The sequence below is a fragment of the Drosophila tropicalis genome, unplaced genomic scaffold (genome assembly GCF_018151085.1).
Source record: "Drosophila tropicalis isolate 14030-0801.00 unplaced genomic scaffold, ASM1815108v1 contig_845, whole genome shotgun sequence".
Classification (NCBI taxonomy): domain Eukaryota; kingdom Metazoa; phylum Arthropoda; class Insecta; order Diptera; family Drosophilidae; genus Drosophila; species Drosophila tropicalis.
The window spans coordinates 85213-112846 of NW_027173338.1; the positions used below are offsets into that span (position 1 = coordinate 85213).

The following is a 27634-nucleotide window of genomic DNA, read 5'->3' on the forward strand; positions in this document are numbered from 1 at the left end:
AGACTTAAACTGCCGCAAGGCAACGAAAAATGGCAAAAGTCACAAGTGGAGGATGGTAAAAGATAGACAGAGAGAGATGGAGAGAGACTGAGACTGACTTAAATGAGGGTAAGGGGATAAATGCAGCCGCAGCATCAGCAAAATCTATATATAAAGGCAATTTATTGTTGGGTGCAGTAAAAATAAAGAACAACCATTGAAACTCAGCACCGTTTTTCCAATACCCTTTACAATGAGTATCAGATTTATAGCTGAACATTTTGGAATCATAGTCATTTCAATTTTGTTTTTCTACATGATGTTTTATTACTGACTTTTGTTTGCCTTCAGGTAGTTACTTTCACTTATTGGTAGTAAATGTTTTTTAGTTTAGATCAGAATCCAATCAATAGAAGTCTTTGGTTTGACTAGGTCAAAGGTGAGTGGAGGACAATTTGTCAATTTCATAAACCGAATCTGTCTTAGTTTTTAGTAAGCAAGATCTACGTAGACTCTAAAAGATATTGTTCCCTTTGGAAATCATCTCTGAAACAAAGAAAGATAAATGAAAATTTATTCTTCATGTCACATTCTAATTACCCCCAAATATACTATTTCAACCCATGCTTACAGGGTGGCAAGATGAAGAGAAGACCGTAAGTAAACCACTGCGACATAAAATTCAATTGAATGCCATTTTTCTTTAGCCATTTTTATTATATGTATGTACATTTTTTGTCGGCCTTAAAATCATATTTAATATGCAATGGATTTGATATAGCCAGTGGGACTGATAAATCATATCCAAAAGAGCGGAAGTAAAATTTTAAGATTTAAAAGAAAGGACTTTTGTCTAAACAGAAATCCTAGGCAGATGTCAGTTTGGTTTTTTTTTTTTTTCCGTTTCGTTTTCAATTCGAACAGAAAACAATGGCATATTCACATCCTGGCCCAGCGTGCCATGGCCTGTTATGGGCCATGGTATTGGCAATGGGCATTTCCACTTGTTTTTCCACCGAATATTGGAATGGCGAATTCCTTTTGTTGCCTTTTCGATATGGTTCGTTAGGGTCAGGCAAATATTTTTCTTTTTTCCGTTTACTCGATTATTTCCATTTTTTTTTGCTTTTGGCTTGTCGTTTTTGTTGTGTTTTAAGACAACATGTGACAGTTGGTTGGTTGGGCCAACAACTGATATTAATTTTAAATATTTTTGTACTTTTTTTCTTCCATTTTTTTGCGCTTGTTGATTTTGATGACTTCAGTCAATTCTCATCCGGGATATAGGTAGCAGATTCCATTAAATTTGTGGCCGGCCATATGTTGCAAATAGTTGTGAATATTTAATTGAAACTGATAGGAAAGAAATATGTTTCATGTTTTAACAGTAGGCATACAATGGAATCACACTTTAAATTGAATTACTCTCTGCAAGGCCAGAGAGATACTATTAAGATACTATATTCAATATAGTTCTTTAGTTAAATTAAAATTACTTTATTTATTTCAATCATCATGCTAGTCAGAAATAAGTATTCTTTAAAACAAAACTCTTCTTTCCATTGTAAATAGAATAAAAATAGTCAGAAAATATCCAAAAGCTCGTAAAGCTCCTTAGAATTCTATAATGTCTTCGTTGGAGACTAGACTTAGAGCCCCTTGACTTTAAACTAAAGATGCCTTGGCTGTGATTAACATAAAACTAATGTTTCTTATTACATTAAGTATATTGTTTTAGTTGGATTTCTAATTAGCAGTTCTAAGGAAATTATCATTCATGTGTTTTTTGGCCAACTTCATTTGAAATTTCTATTGCTCTGTAATAGAACTACAAAGATTGCCGCCAAAGTAATTTCCATTTTCCTCTTTACTTAAGGCAAACAGTTCACCCACTTTCATTTATTGGTCTTCTAATTGGAGGTCTGACCTTAATCACTTAAAAGCCTACTCTCCCAATGTGCTGCAACTCCCACACGGCCCCCTTCCCGTCTCCAGCCGAGCGACCCAGCATGGCGCTAATGAAAACTTTTGTTCAATTTTTTCCAGTGACGCAATTAACACACACAAATTTAAGGCATAAATTAAAAAAAATTACATCAACAGCTGAGAAACCAAAAACAAATAAAGCCAAGCAACATTGTCTAACCCAGATAAGATAAAGATCGCCTGATAAACTTATTCATGTTGATTCGATTCCATTTGGTTTTCTTCTAATGCCAAAGCCAACGAGCAACTGGCAAGTGGAAACTTTAATATATGGACACGAAAATGAAACCAAAATTTTAAGCAAATTAAAGTGTTTTTAGTTGTTTTTTTCTTCTTCTTGTTGTCCACGCGCTGGTTTAACCAAAAAATTGTTTAACCATTTTTGGTTGTTGGCCAAATTTGGCTAAAAATGACTTGAAAAATATTTCAAGTTTCGTTTTTGGTTTGTAGGTTGTTCATTTTTTTGGTTTTGGAGGTGACATTTTACATGTTGCGGCTGTCAATGAAAATTATTTAGAGATTAATGGATGTTATATTAGAGACCTTGCATAGATTTTTTGGGTGGGTAGAAGATGGAAACAGAAGAAGGTGCGCTAGTTCCATCTTCCGCTTTTAAGAAGAGACACATATTTTCTTTTTATTATTATTTATGGTTTCAAACTTCAAAGATGCAGAGACAACAACAAAAGGTGGCACTAGGCAGACAATGCCTTTGCTTTGTATGGATTTATATTACACTCAGAGTCAATGTGTTGCATGTTATCTTACACCATGCAACCAGACATTGCCACAATTCAAACAGCAGCAAAACAGACAGCTGCCAGACACAAAGAGATTGAAAGTAATAAAGTTGCAATGCCTTTGAATATTGAGAACTTGCATATCGGAAACCATGATATAATGATATAACTTTAGATTAGAAAAAAACAGGTTAAAATATTTTAGGCATTTCTTAACTGGAGTTTGAATGAAACAACTTGCTCTAAGATCGATTTTAATCACTTTTAAAAGACGTGTTAAAACAGCGATTAAAGTCTATTTATCAAATATCCCAAAGGCAGTAAGAATAGAATTATTTGAAAAGAAACAAAACCAAAGTGCAATAAATTTCATAAAGAAAAAACATCTAAAAGATTTCATAAAATATTTATATCTTTAATATTAAATACAAAGCAAATAAATATCTTGAATGAAGTTTATTTCCCTCGAGCATCGAAATAAAGTTTATTGTTGTTTGTATTATTTTCAAAGTGTTTCAACTTCAAAGTTTGTTTGTAGTTTTTCTCAACAAACTTAGGTAACTGAATTTTAACCGAAATTTCAAGGTTTCGATTTGAATCTTTAAATGATATCGAAATCGAAATTAATGCTAAATCAAAAGTGATGAAAGTTAGTCATATTATGAATTGTTGTAATATTTCTCCAAGGAACTTATCTTGTTTAGCTTGAACAAAGAGAGGAGGTTCACGAGTAACTTATGTAGACCCTCAATTCCTTGTAAGGACACTTTTTTATTTGTTTATTATTAATGGGATCTGTTATATATATTCCAATTCGTAATAAAATTCTCCTTTCATCACTATTTTATTGCTCTGGGCTTAATGCAGCGGAAGTGTCTGTGTTGGGTAATTAAGGCCTCTCATTTTGCTCTCTGACGCGCAAAGAGTTCGCTGGCCTCTATATCTATCTATGTATATATGTACATACGTTGTATATACATATATATTTCTGTATTTAACAGAAACAACATTTTGTTCGCACTTAATTAAATGTCCAATACGTTCATATATACTATATACATACACACTCATATACATATATCACACATATGGATGAATGAATGACGCGGGTGCCACTTGGTGATCTTGGGCCTTGTAGACTAATTTACTATACTTAGTTCCGATACTCATTTCGACTCATTTCCTTATAAATAATGCATACATATTATTCCTTTCTCTTTCCAGGTAAGTTCACAACACTTGAAATACAAAAAGGAAAAAAGTGCATTCTTCAATGTCTTGAGTGACGTCAGTAAGTTTTGATTACCTTATCATCGATTAGCAGTGAGTAATTGGCACAAGTATCTAAGCATTTTCGGTAAAGGAAGCTCTTGAAGCTATCAATGGGAATGCATTAATGGGTCTCCTTTCCCCATGAATTCATGTTAGTCGGCGATCGCGTGAATGTTGTTTCTTCTTCCAGGTTTTGATTAATTGTCTGGGGTGGGGCGCATGTGAGATAAGTATGCAGGAAGTCATTTTGGGTTTTGATACGAGTATTTCATTGGTGTGGCTAACATGCACCGGTCCAACAAAGCTCAGACCTTAAAAAGGTAATAATGAGAAGAGGAAATGATTAAAGAGCAAATGATAGGTTGTTTGGTGAAAAATGATTCTCTTAATGGAGTGTTCGATTCCATACATTAGAGAATACGATTTGAAGTAGTTTGGCCACCAATTTTAATATAATTTAAATAACCAAGTTTCAATTACATAATGTTTTTTGAGCTTGCCAAATATATTTCAATCAATTTTCAGTCACACTAAGATGATGACTTGCTTTCAGCTTTTAGTTTGATATGAAATTAGTTTATAAAGCAAAAGTTTGAAAAGCAATACGAAAAAGTGCCCTTTAAGGTACAAAATATAAACCTCATTTGTTAAAGTGAAATAAACTCTGTTATTTTTGATCTGTTAGTTTCTCGAATAATAAAAAAATTAAACTCAAAACTAAATACTAAACTAAACTTTGAGATTCCTTTGCTTATAAAACTTAGATATGTAGAAATTGGGATACCAACCGAATCCGAGTCTTAGTTTTAGTCGAATACCATACTCATTGATCAGTTTCCAATAGTTTTCTTTTAGGATATTGTAATGGAACAAGTTCAATTTTCTTTGAGAAGAATGTTTAAATATAAGTCTAAGCTACTTGAAATTCAATTCCAAAACTAAGATTACTATATTAAGTTAATTCTATGGTTATATTTAACCAGTAATCTATATTCTCTACTTCTCTGAGCCATTTGGATTTAAAATGACAACCTAATCAACCTATAGTCTGGCATCTATCATAACAATATCTTTCGTTTTTCTGTCATTTTCACATTTCAACGTCATTAACCAAACTGTCAACACTTTTTTCTCTTCGCATATCTCAACCCAATTGAACGGACAATTGTTGGCTTTCGTTGGGGCACTAAAAGTGTCATTCTTCATTAAAAAAAAAAAACCTAATTTCTACGGCTACTTCGTTTATTTATATATATTTTGGGGTTTTTGCGAAATCATTGGAAAAGCTTGAAAATAAAAATTTATTTAAAAATATATTCACTAAACTGACATTTGACATTAAGAGTTAAGTGCTTTTTTAGCGCCGAAACTTGATGTAATCTCTGAAAAGTTTTGTCATTGAGAAGTGACAATTTGTTGAGATTTTCGAACTAATTTAGTAGAGTGAAACGAGATGAGAACTACATAGATGTGAAAAAGGCCAAGTTAAAGTAGCCTCGAGTGCAATTTCAGCCTATTGTTCTTTTTGGCCCATTAAAAGGTCTTCCGCCTTGTGACGTCTCCTTCACATTGCCTGCTCTATTTTTGCCTCCTTTATTTTTTTTGTTTTTGTTAGTCAACAAGCCACACTAATGAGCGTCATGGCATGCATAATGCATAGGGAATGGAAATGTCCTCATGCCCATGCCCCAACCACACATCCATCCACCCACCCACACAAGGGAAACATAATCGCTGCTGTCAAGTGCAGCGAGTCGCATGTGTAAAAGATACAAAGATACTTCCTTGTCCGAGTTACTAGGGGCCACAGTCGAGTGCGCACATGAAACTAATGACAATATCAAATTACAGACAGACTGAGAGAACGAACAGCAACATACAGCAATTTGCATGACACACTTAAGCCAGACCCAGGGAGTGGTCGTGGTCTTGGTCTTGGTCGTTGTCGCATTCGTCGTTTGGTTGCCGTTGGTTGTCTTAAATCCTGAGCTGTCCACAAGTTTGGCTTTTAAAGTTGGCAGTTTGTCAATGACTTGTTAGCCAAGTAAAGAAATTTTCACTGCAAAGTTTCTAAAGCAAAACAAAAAAATAAAAGACTAGAGAAAAGAGAGATACAAACACAGAAAATGAAAGTAATTTGCAAAAAAAATAAATAAGAAATAGAAAGAAAACCATCAACCACGAAGCGTCTTCTTCAATCAAACGCACACAGACACACAGCCAAAGATCGTGTGTGGCTGGTAAATAAAGTCAATGAATATAAGATATGGCCCGTATAGTATACACACTCAGATACACATGTGAAAGTCGTAGCAGGTCGCTAGCAGATCGGATTCACCGGCTTTTGGCGCGTCATTTCGACGCATCAACGAAAGTGTGTCCAAAGCGTCTGGCTCCCAGCCACTTAGTCTGCACAATGAGTGGAGACCAAGACTAAGACGCGACAACCACTAATGAAATTAACTTGAATGAAAATAAAAAAAACTCTGTTTTTGGTTCATTTAGTTCAGTTCAGTTCAGTTGGTTAGCTTAAGAGCTTAAGTCTTGAGAGCTTGGAAAATTGGGGACATCTGGTTTGGGTGTTTAATTAAAATGAAAAAAGAGACAAGTACATACATATATATAAATAGAGTCTAATGAGATATGGATAACAAGACTCAAAGAAAATACAGAAATATGAAAGTGTCACACGAACTGGTTATTTTTCTTACCAATTTTATTTGAATCTAATCTCAAGCTTAAATATTTGAGTGCCTTAGAAATTAGTTTATCTAAATAAAACAATTTTTGTATTTTTATAGAAGTATTTAAACTTTCTTAAAGGTCAAACAGCCAATATTAGTATCAAGTATAAGCTGTTAACCAGTTTAAAAATAAAATATTTGACATGAATTTCTATAGCGGATATTGATTGAAACAATCCAGTTTGCAAATACCTACATATTTGAATAAATACCAAGCAAACTTTTGCTAAACAACCTAAAAAAAACAAATTTAATATTTCAAAACTTAATTTTTAAGATTATCTCCTATGTAAATACCTTTAAAGAGAATTATTACTGAATTGTTTTGGCATTATATAGCTGCGAGTTTATGTAAACTTAGGTAAAGTTGAAAGGAAAAACTTTTCAAAAATTTTGTAGTACTTTCCAATTTTGTTGATTGTGGCCCAGCAGCTAAATCGAGAATATAGGAAAAAATGATTTGAAATATATAACAGAACAATGAATGTTAATACATTACCTTAAAACTATGGTTATAAAGTCATATCCTAGTGCTTCTAAGTTTAGTTTAAAAAGTTCAAAAACTGTTTTTAATATTGAACTGTTTTGGTATTTGGTTTGAATGATTAAGTTTCCTTTATCCCAAATAGAAGTCGAAATATTATTATTATTCTTGATATAGTTATAAACTATTAACTTAACTTTTATATATTTTGGCTTAAAATATAAAAATATGTTTTAGGTATTTTATTAATCAGTTTTGAAATCTTTAAGATTTAAGATTTATTTAGTAAATTTCTGTGAAAGTTGTGAAAAAGTTCCAAACATTGTTTTACAACTGTTTTTGTTCAACGATAAACACATTTTCAATTAGTTTTATATAAAAACTCGTTTGAGTTATTTTTTTTTTTTTTTTTATTTTGTAACTAACACTAAGCAATTCCAAAGATGCACGTAGGCAGATAAATCCAAATGGAAACATTCAACAACTCAATTTCAACTAAGAGTATATAAATATCTGTCCTAAATGGAATGTATACAATATTTGTGGAAATAGTTTCCGCGATTATAAATTTTTCTTATCATCTTTATAAGTTGACAACTCCCACAACAAAAATCTCTTAAGCAATTAACAACCACGCCCCTCAAACTATGACTAATTAATGTCTCTATCTCTCTCTCTCTCTCTTTCTGTATTTGAGCAATTAGATGCAACAAACAGATATAAAAAAATGTTCTCCACTTAAGCGAAAGTGACGGTTTTTTTTTACATTTTTGCCAATAAATTTCTATAAAGCCTCAGATCTCAACACGCGCCATCTACATATTTGCTTACTCATGCCAGACAGATATACCCAGCGCCAGAGAGAGACAGAGAGAGAGGGAGACAGATGGTGTGAGTCACTTTGAGACATATAATAATATATTAACAAATGTTTTCCAATTATTGACGCAAGTTCATTCAAGAAATTTGCTTTTGCTTTTTTATTATTTTTGAATTTTAACGTAAATTTTTTGTATATAGAAACGTATTTTTAAACTCATGAACGTGAGTTGTATGTAAATTTTTTGCCGGAACCACCGCAACAGAACTTGTATCTGATGGATGCAAATTATTACGCCAGCAATGCTGTATGACATTGGTAAGCATTTTTCATGCTTAAACATAAAAATTAAAATGCCTGTGGTTTGTGTTTTTATGTTTATACACTTACAAAGTGGGCATATCTGCTAACGAAAGAAGTTATCAATAATAGTTTCCAATCATATTCAAATTAACTATACAATTAGAAGAGTATTTATGTAATAGATACTTTTATATCTTTTCCTTTCTAGGGTTTTTGCCTTTGGCAAGTGTATTTTATGATTCGTTGTTAAACATACAAAGTTTGTCTCTCCGATATCCCCTCTATATGCCACAATATCTGTGAGTGCATAAATTTCATTAATGTGGCCAATCGTTAAATGTGGTCAACTAGAGAGGAGAGAGAAAAGAAGATGATGAAGATATATATATTTGGATATTCGGATACATGAATCTGTTGTCATTGTTTGGTTTGGTTTAACGGTTGTCTGACGTTTGCTTTGGCATAACAATCGAAGCGTTTGAGTTATGCAATGTTTACAATGTGGCTTATTGAATTTTATGATAATTAGTTAGTGGAATGGATAGAAAACTTCATAAAGATGTTAAAAATGGCTTTATAAGCACCATAGAAAAAGTCAGTCAGCTAAGTACACCAACTCTTCTGGCCATATCTTGTTAGAATGTGTTCTTCTTTTTTTACAGCTTTACTCTAATTTTATAATTAGTTAGTTCTCCTTCACCCTTTTGACCCTCTTCACAGTCTAATCAAATTAACACACAAAAAAAAGAAAAAAGAAAAGAAAAAGAAGTAAGAAAAAAACCTCCAGCATTAAACTCAAATTTATGTTGCTGTTGTTGTTGTCTTTCTTATTTTGTTGTTAATTTTGGTTGGGTTTGTCTTTTAAAGTTGGCAAACCAAACCATTTCACTTGCGAAAGTTTGACGGTCACAATTAAAGTGAAAAAGTTTAAAGTTTCGAGGGCCATTTCGTAATGTTCAGCAAAGAAGCTCTGACATAAACATTAACACATTTCAAAATGAACTTTACGGAAAAAGACAAAATGAGTTGAAACAAACAACAACAAAAACAACAAAAATCAGTTGCCAAATTATGAAAACAACAACAACAATACCAAAAGCAAACCAAAATGAAAACAAAACTTGGGAAAGTTTCCGTTGAGATACTCGTATCTGAAAATGTGTCAGCGGCAAAAACAAAATTAATGAATGAAATAAAGAAACAATGCTCAACTTTAACTTGATATCAAAAAAAAAAAAAAAAAAAAGAAATAATTGTAAGAAAAGAAACGATGTGGAGATGTACTTTTATACTCCCTACTCCCCTACTCGACTTGAAAAGATCTTATGCAATTGTCAGTTGCGGCCTTATGAATATTAAACTTGTCGTGATGTTTGCCTGTTGGTTTGTTTGTTTTATATCTTGAAGATACTTTTTTGTCGTTTTCTTCAAGTAGTTTGTTGTTGAAAATTTCACCCAAGTGCAGGGGAACTCAAAAGCGTAAATTCAATTAACTTAATTGGTGGTACCCAAAAAATACAAAATAATAAGCTTATGGGCTAACCGAATTTGTTGTACTCTCAAATATTTGCAGCTTAATCAATCAGAGTTAGTCTAAATGGCTTATTTACCTGGAATGCATCAAAGTTCTTTAGTTGTTTACTATCCTAATCAAAGGTCTGGTATTTGCTATCCAATTTTCATATATCATATTGGATTTAGTCGAGTTACAATGGGGAAATGAGGATAATTTGTTTCCAAAAGAAGCCAAAAGTAAGCTAAACTTAGAACCTGCCTATAACAACAAAGAAATCAAATTCAAGTATGATAATTAGCTGTTTGATTTACTTTTTATAGTATATTGACTAAATAAACACTTAATCCCAATGAAAAGGGGATTGGTATATTAAGTTAACTTGTTTGATTACTCACCAACAGGGTCATAAAACTCAAAGTTATATTATGAAGCAGACAGGAAACGAAGTATTTTTCAGAATTTTATGACTCTAAAAAATTATATTTTCATTTTCATGGTCAATTTCACTGATTAAAAACTAAACCGATAAACAAAAACAAAACTATTTTTAGCTAGGCTTAACTAACCAAGCGGATTAGAAATATACACACTCGGATGTATACATATGTATATGTATAATCAACATCTAGAGGAGTAAACAAATTAATGTTGTTAGAAATTTTTACATAAATATCATCTTCTTGACAATAAATTTTCCAAGTGAATAACATTTAATGACCATTTAGTTGGTGAATTTTTGTGCTGACTAATATAAAAGCTTTTGTCGTCAAAAGTTTTCCACTTGTTTAGTTTTCACACAAAAGTGTCAAATTTCTTTTTCTTTCGACTCTTGACATTGCCACACACACACACACATGCACACACACCATACATACAACTTTTACCCAACCTCAATTACAATCAATCACATATGTTGGTCAAACGAGCAAATAGAAGCATGTCTTATGTTTTCCCCCAAAAAGACATGCCTGTGGCAAAAAAAATTACAATAACCCACACTTACACACACACACACACACATTTAAGGAGAAGACAACAAAAGTTTTCCCCTTAAGTAATGTTTAGTGCAGAAAATTTCATTTATCATACAGAAACCTCAACCCCAACCAAAACTCTCTGATAAAAATGACAAAAGACTTGCCTCGTCCATTGTTAATGATGATGATCACGACTGTGTCATCGTGTGCCGTTGGCCAAATCTTTGGCCTATACACATTTATACATATATACATATGTACATGTGTATGTGTGTATGTATACAAGTTGTTGTAGCACATGTTCCTGCACTTTTCCGAGACATGATTTCACTCTCTAGGCGTTGGTCAGGATGGCGATTATTTTTTTTTTTTTTTTTGTGCCAAGTTGTTTTAGCCACTTTTAAGTTGACTTGACCAGTTTTCTTACTTTTCATTTTCATTTTTGCGGAAAACGAAAAGATATTAATTATTAATTTGTTGGCCATATCAGGTCGTGTTAATTGTGATCAAGTTGCCGGAAATACGAAAACGATTCGAAAAACATCAAAGGAAAGTAGTCACAAAAGATATAAGGTTCAAGCGCACCTGTCATTTAAATTTAATACATATATTCTTCTACAGTTGTCACACATTTATCATTGCATCTTTTACTACTTTGACCCACTTCAAGCAACAACAAGAACAAAAAGAGAAACAAATGCATAAAAATCAATGAAGCTTATAAAGTATTTACCGCCCATTAACACATCATAAAAACAAGACATGTACCCACATTTTCTTGTTTTTTTCCCACACACATACATACATACTTAAGAGTCCTTCAAGTACCTATGCTAATAAGCAATGCTTTGTGCTGGCGAAATATGAGACATACACTTATGACATATGTGACAGTTGCACACACACACATGTACGACTTCTGTTTGGCATGAGAGAAGCCCTGGAATGGAAATCGCCAGGGTCAGGGAAACATACAAGAATTGAAAACAAAACAATCATCATCATCTGGTTTCTTAAGGTACAGCAAAAAGAGGTGTGAGATCTTGAAGAATAGATAAACATTGTTCATAATTATTAAACAATTCATCCCCTCTTTCTGAGTTTGTAAATAATTGGCAACAGATACATACAAACGTAAGTAAAGAGGAAAGGTTAAAGACATCTGATATCTTCAAAGTCTCTCCTTACGTTTGGTTTAATGTTTACATTCTTTCAAGAATTCATTTTGGGTTTATCTAAAATGAATCCACAAATATATAAATCTATTATCTTTGCGACATTCCATCCTTATGTATGTGTGTGGGTTATTAACTACCTCTCTTAAATTGTTACTAAAAATAGGAATTTAATACAATGGAATTTCTATACAACGTATTTCTGTTTACTTTTCTATGGAACTGAATCTTATAAAGCAATCAATTTCTGTTCAGGTGGTCTCTTTTCATAGAACTTTCGTATATTGCTGCAGCTTCAATTTATTTCATTGGCCATTCGAAAAATGTGTGCAAAAAAACATGAACTAGAAATACATATATAGTAGGTAATTAGTTTTTCTTTAACTCATTTTGGACTTTTCAATCCAAACCAATCGATATTGGTTAGAATCTGTAAAAACAGAGGTTTAATGGGTTCCATATTGAATCCGTTCTCATTCAAAACTTGGACATCATAAACACAAAAATCGCACATTTTCTATTCTGGAACAAATAAATTTTACATTCTTGCAAGCAAGATAATATTTTAGAAATCATTTTGGTGTTTTATGTGTTTGATACCTTGAATATTAGTTTGGATAAGGGACGCACAGGAAAATATAGAGTTTTGTATCAATTACGTCTCTCACTGTGTTAAAATCAAGATCAAGATGTAGTGATAATGATTTTTAACCCTTTTTAATTAAAAGTGTTTTCTTTTAACCCGTGAAAAAATCAAATGTTGTCTTGGTCCTATCGTCCTATGAAATCATATCTCACCGTGTAGCCTGTTAAAAATATTTATGTTATTACCTGGTTCCACCCTTTCTTCTTAGGAAGACTCTAATACACACATATTTGATTCTTTGATTATTAAATGAAGCCTTTAAAAGGCAAGCTCTCTTTTGAAAATTGTTTTAATGGGTCAGTACAATGAACTTGCTTAATAACAACACGAAGTTCCCTCCACTTGCCGCCATTTCAAAGTTTTGTAAAATCAATACTTCGGCTTGGTAGGACGTTGTTTAGCTTGAAAGTTTGTTAGGGCAAAACGAAAAATTTAATTATTTACAAACCTTTGACCGATCCGAACCTGGTCGTTGGTTGTTGGCAGAAAATCACTTCGCCTACCTGTGAGCAAATGAAGGGAAATTTTCTTAAGAACTGCAGCAGGTGCTCGGCGTCATTAAGAAACTGAACAGAGACCAGAGCAGAGCCTCCTGGCGCCCAGGTATCTGTCATTTGTTATGTATCCGAGTATCTATAGGATACACGTAAATGGCTGTGGTTGTATGTGTGTGAGTGTATTTTTCGTCAGACAGTTTGTCTTTCTTTTCAATCTCTTACCCATTTTGGCATGCATTACCCTTAATGAACTCTGAGTTCTACCTGCATAAAATGTGTTTTTATTTTTACGCGCCAACCTGTCACGGCCATTAAAGAGTCGGAAGAGTGAGGTAAATGAGAACCGGGCGCTATTATAAATAATTGCACAAGAAAAATAGGTAAAAATACGAGGCAAAAGTTTCTTTGCTACAAATACAACTACAACTACAACTAGCGTTGACAACGGCAAACAACAAGAAAACAAGAACAATGGCAAGGCATTCATTCACCTGGCACAGTTCTCACAATTCTCACCGCAATAGATGAAAGAAATCTTGTGGGCAGACAGCGAACTAAACAAACTTGCGTTTCCATGTACGAATTGTGAAAGAAAGAGGTGTAAACTTTGCTATATATGAACAAGATCTGATAAAATGTGTCTAAGAGTCAAAATTTAAAAATCTGTCTCCCTTTAGAAAGCGAAATTGATCAAAGTTAAGACGAGTGAAAACTTTAAGCGGGAAAATTTGCTCTAAAGCGAATTTAAATTTTAGAGAATGGCATTCAAGTGAACCTTTTTTAAGACAAAAGAAGTGAAAATCACAGACGGGTGAACTAATATCGACGAAAGTACAAGAAATTAAAATCTAATGGGAACAGAAAGTATTACTTTAGACCAATTTTAAGGGTAATCAATTAAGAAATCTCCGATAGATATATCTGAAGAAAGATTCAAGTAGTTAGTATAATTTTTTACAGGATTTGTCTTTCCTTATAGTTGAACTTCGTAAAAGTGGGGAAAAAAGAACTACATAAACTGCAGAACAACTTAAACTTAAGCTAAAGTGATTAGACACGTCTTAAGAACGATTATATCGAATGAGCAAATCGATTTATTCCATTGAGTGGTATTTCGAAGTGGGTGATAGATCTTTCATTGAAATATTCCCATTGAAAAAGTGTTTATGCTTCAATACCTTACAACTTTAAGCACGCCACCACTCACAGTTCAGTCAAGAAGAGGAACCTCAATTTATCTCTCCAATTCGACACAGTGTTCCCCCCAACCAGCACTTTGGCTAATCATAACAAACCATAAAGTGAGTGAAAGGTAGAAAGGAACAAAAAATGAAATGATTGACAGCAAATTTAATTGAACCAGAAGAGAGCAGAGTCCTTTCCACATCAGACCAGCGTAGATCAGACCAGACCATACCAGTCCAGTCTAACCAAATGGGAGATTGTCATCGAACACCACGTACTGGAGGATGACGATGAACAATGACAGAGTTGAGGCTTAAATTGAAGTTGCATGTTCGAAGTTAACTGACAGTTAACAGCACACCTGGAGCTACTGCATTGCAACTGAATAGACCAAGAGTCAAGAGTTCGTGGGGACACATATGAAGATGGCCAGATTGATGACCCCCCTGAACTTTGGCCAGCAACTTTCCCAACCTGTGTCTGTTGTTCGCACTTGTCAATGTGGCAGCCAATTTAGATTGAAGAGCATCTCGCTAGTTATTTGTCATGCTCAGCCAAGCCTCATTGATATTTTTAGCAATATTATGACAACAACTGAACATCAAATTGTTAATGGAATTCACACCTTTATTTGCTTAAGATACAGATGCCTCGCATTCGCAATCACCGCACTCACTTCCTTTATACAATTCTAATTTACATAAACAATTAAAGCCCAACCAAGTGTAACGAGAAAACGAGCAAAATCAACAACGCATATTTTCACTTAATTTATTTTAAAAATTTAACAAAATTTGAATACAAAAAAAAGAAGCAAAAAAATAACCGCATTATTACTCATACGCAGTGGTGAACGCCTGACCTTACGCTCTTAGCATCGCCCACACACTCTGTGAACTGTGAGTGTGCTTGTCTGTCTGTGTATGTCTGTGTGTGTGTGAGTGTATCTCATACTTAACCACAATCTAGTGACAAATAAGTCGTTGGCACACTTGTCTCGGCTTGTGGTTGAACTCGAGTTGTTTGTGTGAATGTGTGCCTGATTGTTGTTTTTATAGAACTTGTTTATTTTTTTTTTTTTTATGCCACATTTGTTAAACATTTTTTTGCACATTTTTTTTATAATCTTTATTATTTTGCAAAATGTTAACAGACTTTAAACCGATTATTGAAAGTGAATTCAAATGAAATAATTTCAAAATATGTTAATTTGGCAAGGTTAGTTTTTAGTTAGGTCTAGTTTTATTATGAACTTTTAAAACATTTTGAAGAAAGTTTCGAAAATTTGATAGAAATATGAAAAAAGATAAGAATAAACACAAAACTGAAATTTAATAACTATTTTAACAGCTTTTAATGAACATTTTTAATGCAACTTTATACCTTAAGTCTTTGGTAGTAAACATATTAATGTTGGAAGATTGAGGTCACATCATAGACAAGAAGGTTACTAAAGATTTCAGGCAAGAAGGCAGAACTTAGAACAAAGTTACCTATAGATAAGTTAAGAGTGTAAATGGAATACTTTAAGCCAATAGAGTTAAATATTTACTTTGTGCCGAAAAATGCCACAATAAATAATTTAAAAATAAAATAGCTGATTGATATTTACAACTATCCAATGAACTAAACAAAAACTGCGATTTGAGTCGAACCTAGCACTATAAATATCCAAGATTGGTTTTATAAGATATCATGAAGTGCCTTCACATCTGTTTCAACAACTGCCAAAGTTTTTATCAACATTTTTTCAACATGAGTTCTCTCTCATGTTCTTATAATACCAGATACGAAATATTTTGTATATCAATAAAGCTAAGTAACTTACCGAGTAACTTGTTGTAATACCTAATTAAAGTAGTCAAGAATTATTTCGATCTACAGATGTATAGAAGTGGAGACGCTTCTTTGCTCCTTTTTATTCAAAATGATCCAATATCTTATTTTATATTAGAAATTCAGCGATTCTCCATCAGAGTGACTTGGTTTGCCATTAGAGACTATGTTTTAGCCCTTATAGAAGCAAGAGGTGTGTCCTTACAGCTACTGCTGAAAGTATTCAAGGGAAATCCTACCATTTGTGGCTACCCTACCCCCTAGCTGTCCAGAACCCGGTGATGTCTTGAAATTGTTTTTGATATATTTAAATACAACGAATTTTCACAAAATTATATTGTATAGCGAACTTTGTAAACCTTTATAACTCAATTGTTAAAGAAAAACTCAATCAATTTAAACAAAAACGTATTTATTGTAAATTTGATTTTTTATATAGTTTTTCATTTATTATATACATAAATAAATAGTTAATTGAATTTTGCAATTTTTTTCTCTCTTTCCAGGTGAGTTTTACTATTCACATGAAAACATTGCACACTAGTCAGGCAAGTCTTATAAATATTATGCCACAGCCTATATGCCCCATCGAAGTTCTTATCAAGATACATTTTAACAAGCCAATTTAGTTGGCCATGGACAGAAGCAGTCGGCTCTCTGTTGGCCCATCAAATATTTGCCAATTTCTGTTATTTTTTTTCTCTCAAACGATAAGAGCCACAGAAACGCCAACAAAAAAAGGGAAGAGAAGGGAAATAAATGAATTGACAATGTAGGCAAAAAAGGGAATAAAACGAATAAGCAAGTGAGTGAGTGTGCGAGTGTGTGAGTGTGTGGAAGAAAGAAGAAACTAAAGTGCAGTCATGCTGTCATGCTGGGCTGTGCGTGTCTAGCAAAAATACCAACAGCAGCAAACAAAAAAATACCAAAGCTGTCTCTTGCATGTGCTGAACTCGCTACGTGTTCATGTTAAATGTCATAATCAGACGCACACACCAAAATGTATCTAGTAGATACAAAGTTGCCACGCCCCCTGACATGCTGCATAAATGTAAACAGCATGCGAAATGTTTCTCTTTTTCATCTTCTTTGCCTCTTTTTCTAGGCGGGTGATAGTTTGGGGGGGGCGTGACCTTACTTAGTTGTGGCTAATAGATACATGGCTGAGATATGTACATCCACAACTTCAAGTCGAAAAGCTAGTTTCGTTTTAGCCTTCTTCCCCATCAATTGCAGTCGCAGTTGCATCTCACCATAATTTTCTGTCACAGATTTATGCAACGAGTTCTTCTTCCCTAACCCTGCCCCAAAAATGGGCATATGGAATACACAAAACAAACAAAAAATTCCAAAAAAAAAACGTCATGACTTTTATCGTAGCCCGCATGACGCCATCGACATCGACACACAGCACACCAGAGAATCGAGTCGAGTTGAGCTGAGAGATGACAGTCGAGCCACCACTGAACCAAATTGTCGAGTGTTGGCCAAAATATGCATAGAATTTTTAAATAAACCGAAGGGCAAACTGCAAAAGGGAAAGAGTAAATGGATTTTCCTTGGATTCGGTTCATTGAGTGAACTAAAAATTACACTTCCTATTTCGAAAAAGATTAAATATTTTCGGAATGTGATAACAGTTATGAGTTAGTAATTTTATCAATAAATTGGAATTAAGCAAAGTTAAAATAAATTCAAAAAACATTTCAAATTCTTATCATAATATAAGTAAATACAATAAAACTGCACAACAATGGCGAACAAAAACGTTTCAAATTCTGTATAAAGAAATAAATATAGTATATAAACAGATATGACATTAATGAAAAACATATATAAAATTGAAATTCACATTCCTACATTATTATTTTAGAATTTAAAATACTCGCCAAAACAATAGTCTTTGAAATTCCGATGAAGACAAAAACAAAAATACGAAAGAAATATACAAATCAAAAGTGACAACCATAATTAGAAACAGAATAAATATAAATTATTGGCAACTTAATGTCATAATGATTATGCCCCAAATTCAGTGAATATTTCTTGAATGTGAATTTTTAGGCTCTTAGCCAATGGACCGACCAACACTTCCTTTTGAGCAAGTTCAAGGACTGCTACCTTTTTGCTTCCCTTCCTCGGTGCTCCTCACACATGGCACATAAATTCCCAAGACTTTTTGTGTTTTTTTTTGGCAGACCTGCGGACGCCTCGACCCTGGCCACATTCGCATCTAACAGTCGAAATGACGATTATGATGATGTTGATGATGATGATGTATTTTCTTGTTTTCTGAGAAACCACAAGAACAAGCAAAATTCTTGTTCTGCTTGCTCTTCATTTTTTTCTTTTCATTTCTTCTTTTGCTTGCTGTCGGCAGAATCCTTTTGAATTGTTGCTGATGCTGTCCCACTGTGCGAACGAATTTTTCAACATATTCTATTGCATTTGAGATGACTTTTGAAATGGTTTTTGGTATATGAATGGGCTTATGGGCTCAATGTGCCAGAAAATGAACGCAGCTTGCAATTTCCTGACATGCCCCGAAAATATTGCGCTTGCCTAATGGCTCTTTTCATACATGCTGTGTGAGTGTGTATGTGTGTGTGTGCATAAGTTAAATGGGTTGAAAGACATAGCATTGTGATAGTGAGTGAGTGGATTTTGAAAGCCAAAACGAAGGTCATTTAAGTAATTTATCGAGGAGATTGTTAGCTATACCCCATAAATATAGGTATATATTTTTGTGTAATGCAAATCATTCAGGAACTTGAATAAAATTTACTTTAAAGAACTAAACAATTAAGTACTTACATTCGCCTTTGACTAAACAACGTTCAAATTTATAGCGAAACCTCAATGAGACTTTCAGAAGTTATAAAATCCCTCTATCACCTTTTGAAGTTTGAACAATTAGAAAGTGTTGAAATTCAGAGACAAAAATGTCAATTCGGAAATAATTTTAGAGAAATTCTATGGATTCTTATCCATAAGGTTATAAATTTTAGTTAAGACTTAAATAAAATGGTTAAAATTTGTAAGAAATGTAGATCCCTTACCTCTTAGACCAGCGAAGGGCACCTTGTGACTTTCCCATTTGGTGATTGCTTAAATTTTAAACCATATTTGTTTATTATGGCCTTTCACTATGTCACTAGATCCAAAGATTCCAAATAACTAAAGCGAACGTATCATCTCATTGATGTATATAGTGATAATGCCTTCATTTTGTGATTCACTGGGACACGCCTATTGGCTTAAGTCGTCTTAGCCGGTGCTGTAGACCAAAAATAAACAGAAATCTCTGTTCGCTCTCTTGAAGGTCGCCTTATTAACACATAAACCATAAAAGCCAAAAACCGTAGGCACATGTTTGGTTAAAAAACAAGAAAAAAATGTTACTGCTTGCCTGCTTAGAATTGCCCACATGTGTGTCACGTCACGGCAGACGACAATGCGCCGCAAAAGATACAGATACATTTACATTTTGCCTGTGCTCATATGAGTAGAACAAACTCACACACACACACACACACTAACACACAATGAAGTGGGCTTGTTTTTGCCATATGTGAGCAAAAATGTTTAGGCGTCTTGTGATGATGAAAATCGTTTATTTTAGAAAAACAGAAAACAGAATTCTTTTTATTTTTGAATAGTCGTCAATGGAAGTTGCTACGCGTCGGTTGCCTTCTCCGTTATACTAACTAAATCGAAGATAGTGTATTGGCTAAATTTAAAGCTTTAGCTTAGTGCAAGTGAAATATATCTATCAAATAAATCCACAAATAGAAATCCTAAACGAAAACGTAACATGATTTTATCTCCGGATTTCTATTGGGTAAGCTAAATAAGCCTTGGGAAACCTTAAAATCTTCTTCAAAGATGTAAAAAAATCCCCAAGGGATTTTTTATAAACAGAAACAGATATTTATTCATAAAAGTAATTTATTTAAAGAATTTAAAGTCGATATCTGTAAACGAATATTAACATCCTAGTTAGATGTTAGCTGGGCATAAATCGAAATAAGCGATGACCTTTAAAAATTTTTGAGTGAACCACTTTTTCAGAACTTTTCCACTTTTTTTCAAATAAGTTTAAAGCAAACACTAACAACTTAAAACGATTAAGCCAAGGTCTTTTCATAACTATTAGAAAATTGCTCAAAAATATAAATTCGTCTAGGAATATGTTCATTCCATTTGAGCCAATGTTTAGTTGGCCCTCTGACTTTTTAATGCGGTTGACTTTCAATTAAAAACTGGCAAATATTTTCCTACACATTTGTAATTTTTGTGTTCACTGCTTTCAACATGACTTGTTGCCAAATTGAATTTTCATTTTCATTGTAGATTTTTCTCTCATTTTTTATACATTTTGACTTTTCATAATGGCCATAAAAATGTGTATATATTTTTTTCTTAGCCGGGTATTTTCTATTTTTTTTTTTTTTTCTTTGTTTTTTGATGTTAACTCATCCAATCCATAAGCAGCGTCATAAATACTTGCTGTGCTCTCAAGTGGCAAAAGAAAAAATAAAACAGCAAACAAGAGAAAAAAATTTAATATATTTATTTATGAAAAAAAAAGAAGCCAACTTCTGTTTTACCTTTGAGTTGCCAATGGCCCCTTTTCCCATTGGTTGTTGCCTTTTCCCTTGGCTTAACTTTGCTCTCCTACACTTTGTTATTTTCACTTAACTGACTTTTTGTATATATGTATGTGCGTTCTTTTCACCGATTTTCAACGTTTATGCTGTGTATGTATATATGTGGGTGTATAGTTTTGTTGGGCTATAATTAAATTAAAAAACTTTTGGTTTTTTATTTTAAAAGTCATTGACTTTTAGCGCTTGAGATGAGTTGGTTTTTGAAGTGAGCAATTGTTTCTGTCTTTGTTATTAATCGCTGGTGTGTTAGTTAATGTAATTTTTGTTTTTAATTTAGAAGAAATGAAAACAAATTGTGAAAAATTAAAGAAAACGAAGAATAAATCCGTAATAGTTATGAAATTTATTTTCTTTCTACTAATATGGAGTTAAATTTTTTTCTATTTTTACCAAAAAGGTCTAAGACTCTTCTTAAGATCTAAAATCTACTTAAAGAATATATAAATTGTGACCATAGTCTATACAAAATTATGTCATAAAAGAGTAAACAAAATATTTATGTGTTCCTTGAAAGTTGTTGACACTTGTAATAAAACTTTAATGTCTTATTGTTGATGTAATAAAATGTCAAATTGGCGAAACCACACCTAAAAAATATATTTATGGACGTCTAAAAAGTGTTAAAAGATATGTTGATATGTTATTTATAAGATATGGTTTTTCCATTTTAATTTCTTAAAATTTATTTAATTAGTGTATTGGTGTTCTTAAATTATAAATCATCCAATCGAATCTTATGCCAAAACTGAATTTGTTATCTGTTCTATTTCTAGTCTTTTCATCTTTATTTACACTTTGCTCTAATTTCCATCTCATTCTCAGGTTTAAAAGTCCTTTGACATTTGTCCTCTGAAATTTTGTAAATTTTGGCATTTTGTCTACAAAAAAATGCAGCCACACTTTTTGCACTTTGATGCTTTTAACTACATTTATCGTTTCTTTTTTATATTTATCTGAAAATATATACTCTCTGAAAATTACGACATTTAAAAATATTACAAAAAGGCAAAAAATCTAAAAACAAAAATCTGAAAAAAAATTGTTTATCAAATTAAATTTTCGTCACGTTTTGTGCATGTAAATTATGGCCAGAGCACGTTAAATTTTCTTGTCGTTTTGGTGTTCACCATTTGGGAGTCTATGTTTACCCCCAGCTCCATCGCGGCAGCATGTCCCAAATTGATGATAGGGGGAGGAGAAGGCGCTATGTTGGCACAGCCGAACGGAAATAAAGCGTATAATTGTTGAGTATCCAAGCATATACATATATAGATAAATCTATGTACATATCTACATTTGTATGATTTCTATGTTTGCATAAGGGTTTCTTAGAATTGGTGTCATTTATGACAATGTGTGAGATTTTGTTTCCCGTTTTTGTTGGATCAAAAGTGTGCCAAATGTAGCTTTTGAATTCGGTTTGGCACAAATCAATCAAATTGCCAAGTAAAAATTTTCATACAAATTGAAAACGAGATGAGACGTAGCAGATGATCACAATGATGTTATGATGATGATTTTGATGTGACTCTATGGATTGAATAAGCGGAAATCAAAGATTTATGTTCTCTGTGTTGGCGTCTCGTTTCAAATTTGAAATCAGAAATATAATTCAAATCTGAAGTGTTCAACAGATTCCGATAGAAGCCTCTCCTCTCCACAAATGTCTGTATGCTTATGTATGTATGTATGTACCCAGTCAGACAACCCAATTAAATGCCATAAAAGGCCCAAAAACCTGAGCCGGTAATTATGTAAGCCAGACAAGCAACAACAACAAACAAAATGCCAACTTTAGCTGCTGCACAAATTCATCATCATTGAGCAAAAAAAACAGCATACAAAAAATGCAAAAGAAAAATATCAGACAGACACAAAAGTTGAGAGTTTCCTTTTGGTTGAATGAAATTTTCTCACATTCACAAAAAAAAATAAAAAAAAAACCAGAGGGCCGGGGCTAACTTCGACCGCGTCAAAGTTTGTATACCCTTGCAACTTTTTTGGTAACTCTATCCTTACCTATTAGCCATCAATGTGGAAGAACGTTTTATCTAAAAAAACTTAAGCTTGAGAAAGAAAGGCCTACAATCATAGGAAATAACGAAGATATTGATCAAAGTCACTGTTTTCGACCAATCGTTCCTATGGGAGCTATATGATATAGTCACCTGATCTTGATCAAATTTGGCATAGTCGCTTATAGGCGTAGTAAACTCTCTAATATTAAGTTTCACGACAATAGCTCAGAAAATAACGAAGGTATCGAGAAAGTCACTGTTCGTGACTTGGCCGTTTGTATGGGAGCTATATTATATAGTCACCCGATCTTGATCAAATTTGGCATAGTCGCTTATAGGCGTAGTAAACTCTCTAATATTAAGTTTCACGACAATAGCTCAGAAAATAACGAAGTTATTGAGAAAGTCACTGTTCGTGACTTGGCCGTTTGTATGGAAGCTATATGATATAGTCACCCGATCTTGATCAAATTTGGCATAGTCGCTTATAGGCGTAGTAAACTCTCTAATATTAAGTTTCACGATAATAGCATAGAAAATAACGAAGTTATTAAGAAAAGTCACTGTTCGTGACTTTGGGGTTTGTATGGGAGCTATATGATATAGTGGTCCGATCCGGCTGAATCCGAGATATACAACGCCTGCAGTATATACAAGCCTACGTGCAAAATTTCAGCTCTGTAGCTCTTACGGTCTAGGAGGAGTTTGCGTTGATCCAGACGGACGGACGGACGGACGGACGGACGGACGGACGGACGGACGGACGGACGGACGGACGGACGGACGGACGGACATGGCTAGTTGAACTCGTCTCGTCGTGCTGATCAAGAATATATATACTTTGTATGGTCGGAGATGCTTCGTTCTATGCGTTGCACACTTCTGACCAAAATTAATATACCCTTTTTGCAAGGGTATAATGACATAAAATGCATTAAAAATGAGGTCATTTTCAGTTTTTGAAAGTTATACAATCCTCATCTAGAGATGAAATATATTCGGAATACAAAAAAACTGATTTCCGTGATAATTTTCATTGAGTATCAAAAGTTTCCTTTGTAGTTTATTATTATTATTATAATTACGATAAAAGTTATCAAATTAAATGTTTCATAGAACAGAGTATTAGCTGCTTAAGATTAGTTATTTTCTCTTTAAACTTAGACCAAACTAATTCATAATAGTAACTTACTAGTCAGTGGAGTTTTGGCATTTAATACATTATACAAAATGATATGTAACCTGTGTCAGAGATTAATGCAATCTTTTAAAAAGTTTATTTTACTTATAAATTTTTTATCACATTTTTAATTTCAATTACTTTGCTGTTGGAAAGTTAATAAAGTTCAGTTCAATTTTCAATTAAATAAAGCAGGAAAAAACAAACTAAAATGGAAAAGGAAAAGAAAAGCAAACTCGATTTAGATGCAACGGCTAGTGCACAATTCTTCCCCCTTCTTCCTCTCCCTTTCCGTTAGCCTTTCTTTTTTGTTTCCTTTACTCTTTCATTTTCTATGCCAACAATAGTTTTTAATGCGCCAAATTAAGTTTTGCGAGTTTCTTCTTCTACTTGAAGTTGGACAAAAAATTACCCCCAGCAGCAATTCGTGTGCCATATTGAATTTGAAGTCGGCCATGGCTATAGCTTTTGTTCTCTGCTGGTCGTGACTACCGTTAATTTGGCCAAACGAAGAAGAACTCACTGCTCTCCACATCTTTTACACTGGCTAAAATAGATTGCCCACCGAAGATAAGTAAGACACAAGCTGGCGCGAAAGCGTTTTCAGCGAAAAGGCCAAAAAGGCAGAAAGCCTAAAAAGATTTATCGAATCGCATTTCGTACTAAATGATGATATCATTTCGTATATACACTATGATTTTTTTTTCTCTCTGTTTTTGTATATCATCTCAGAGTCGTTTTTGGTTTTGCTACCTATTTGGTGGCGAATTCGATTCGGTATTTGGTATTTCACGATTTTGTCAATTCAGAAATAAAACAGCCCGTTAGCGCTTGGGTCAACGATTTGATTGATTTTTTCGGTTGGTTTTGCCGCTGCCTGGAAGCATTAGGCATATCATTAACTGTGGCTTTTGTGCGATTTTCAAAACTCATCTCCATAGGCAAATTTTATAGCTTTATAATGAATGAGTCTCTTTTCGCGGTATGATGAGTTTGCCGATTGAATGAGAAATGCTAAGCTAAAATTGAGCTGTAAACATTAAGCTGGAATGCATAATTTATGAACCTTAGAAAATGCGAAAAGAAAGTGAAATTGATTGTTAATTAAAAAAAAAAAGTCATAATAATGCAAAAACGTAGAAACAAAAAAAGTAAAACAAATTTGTATTCATTTCAATTGTGTTCCTTACTCTAATCGCGTTTCTTTAGAGTTAATCTTATAAGTGTTGCCATAATTCTATTATTTTCAACCAATCCAATTATTATACTTATCCATTATGAATTCCAAAAATGCAGAACTAATCCTGAAGAATGCCAACTTTATAAAACCTTATAAATATATCAAAAAGGTTGTAGTAAAAAACAACTTAACAACTTATGAGAGTATACAATTAAATTAGAAGTAAAATTTTACTAAAAATCTGCAGCCACACTTTTCTTTTTCACTTGAATTGCACTAACCTTTGACAAAATGCAGGCACACTATTTCTATATATCTACTATAAAGACTTTTGCCATAAAACTTTGAAGCGATTGTAGTCTGCTTAACTTTTTAATGTTTATTTTTATCAATGTTGGAAGTATTTCAATTCAACTTCTATTCTCTTTAACATTTATATTAAAGATAAGCCATAAAAGTTATTGAAACTCTGCAATTAAAATGGTTTCCTATTCGGCAACCCAAAATATAATTTTGAATATTTCACTTCATTTAATTTTAACTCTATTGATATTATTTTGTGCGGCAATTTAATCTTTAAACCACAATGTACATAATAATTATACAGAATATCATTATCCCAGCATTGCAATGGCAACATTTGTTAATGTAAAACATTATAACACTTTGGGTATGAGTTGATAATAAATTGCCTTAATGCTCATAATGCCCAACAATAACAACAAACCGCACAAACAGAATTTATGGTCGAAGGATGCTACGTTTGCCAAGGGAACAAAGTTGGGGCAGAAATCGTGGAGGCAGACACTGAAGGCACTCTGGAGTTGAAAAAGTGGCGCAAGTGGCATGGTTTTTAAGACAACATTTATCATGACCAACTAGCGAGAGTGCAACGCGATGTGCTTATATAACCCATGTGGGAATATTTCGTTTTTAATTGAAATTGAACAAATGCAAAATCAGCATAACACTAAATAATATACTTTATCGTCTACTCTGCTTTATCGTTTACAGCAATCCCTGCTAGCAGGACGTATACCAGTGGCCTCCATGACAGGACCTATTAAACGTGGTCTTCTCTGGCAGCAGCGGGACCGCCTCTTCTCACGCTGGAAGGAAAGGTACGTACCGTACATACATATGTATATGTATGCATAAATATTAAGCGCTTTTAAATTTACCTGGCCAGCAAAAATATATTTTTCCGCAATATGCAAAAATATTTTCCCAACCTTTTTTTTTTTTCATTCACCACATCCTTTTCCTTAGCTCCTTTACGAGGGGATTGTTAATTGCAAAAAGCGCATAATTGACAGTGGCTGACATTGGGGTTGGCAGAGCCCAAAAAAAGAAAAACAACGAGGAGGAAATTGTGGACCTCCAACAGCTTCCCCTGATAGGCGACAGATAATGTTTGAGGGGTATAAATATATTGTATATATAAATCTCTACCCATACATATTTCGGGTTGGGCCTCGTTTGTGCTCTTTTGTTTTTACTGCGATTGCATTTAATTGAATTTTAATTATGTTTCGTCGCATATTTCGTGGGCTCTTTGAACTGTCGATAAATGCCATTTTAATTGGCAGTTAATGGCCAACTAACGGATTCTGGCTATAAATACAGAATATTTGATTTTTCGACCACAGAAATCGAAAAAGGCCAATGGATCCTAATGAATTTTGGCCGATAATCAAAAAACAAATTATGATTATAAATAATGGCCCTTTGGGGTAACAAATTAATATTAAAGCCATCAAAATTTATATAAAAAACAATTTAGGATAAAGAATTTAATTATAATTGTTTACAACGTAAGTTAGGTAGATGTATGTAGTAAATAAATTAGTTTAGTTTAAACAAAAAGTTAAAAAACGTATAACAAGCCACTCAATTTCATTGTAATTACATTTGGGAAAAGTGCAAATACTAACCACATTTTCCTTCATTGAGTTTTCTCATTATCTCTAACTAAGTCTTGTACTTGTAATATTTTGTTCTTCGTTTCCGCACCCATTATTTCATGGCATGGCTTAAAGCATTTACCAAAGCTCAACTAATAACTGCACCTCCATCATTATCTCTCCTTCTCCACTTAACCATACAACCAACCAGACAACCAAACACCCACCCACCCACTCAACCAACCAACCAACCACCCGACCCGAACCGAGCGTGGCAATCATCAAACATCTTACAAACTAACAAAACATTTATCTTTTTTCGACTCTGGCACAAAGCAACAATTTTCCTGCTCAATTTGCCTGACCACGTTAATAAGCTACAGCCAGATTATGGAACCCGACTTAAAAGTAAAGAGAGTTCTATTACCCTGTAAGATTTGTGAAATCATCGGATACATTTTATATATTCCATATAATGGCTGATCGAATCTCTTACTTCATTACCTTCAAGTCTATACCTTA

General features: G+C 33.3%; 1 protein-coding gene across 7 annotated transcripts in view; it reads left to right on the forward strand.

Annotated features, from left to right (window-relative positions):
- The window catches only part of LOC137580347 (uncharacterized), a 52831-nt gene that overhangs the window by 14977 nt on the left and 10220 nt on the right, over nucleotides 1-27634 (forward strand). For 5 of the 7 annotated variants that reach the window (XM_068294346.1, XM_068294345.1, XM_068294349.1 and 2 more), the window contains one exon: nucleotides 26223-26329. In XM_068294346.1, the coding sequence (XP_068150447.1) occupies nucleotides 26223-26329 (107 nt within the window). Of the gene's footprint in view, nucleotides 1-19851; nucleotides 20002-26222; nucleotides 26330-27634 lie in introns of those variants that run through there. The other 2 variants (XM_068294350.1, XM_068294351.1) reach the window with 2 other exon arrangements.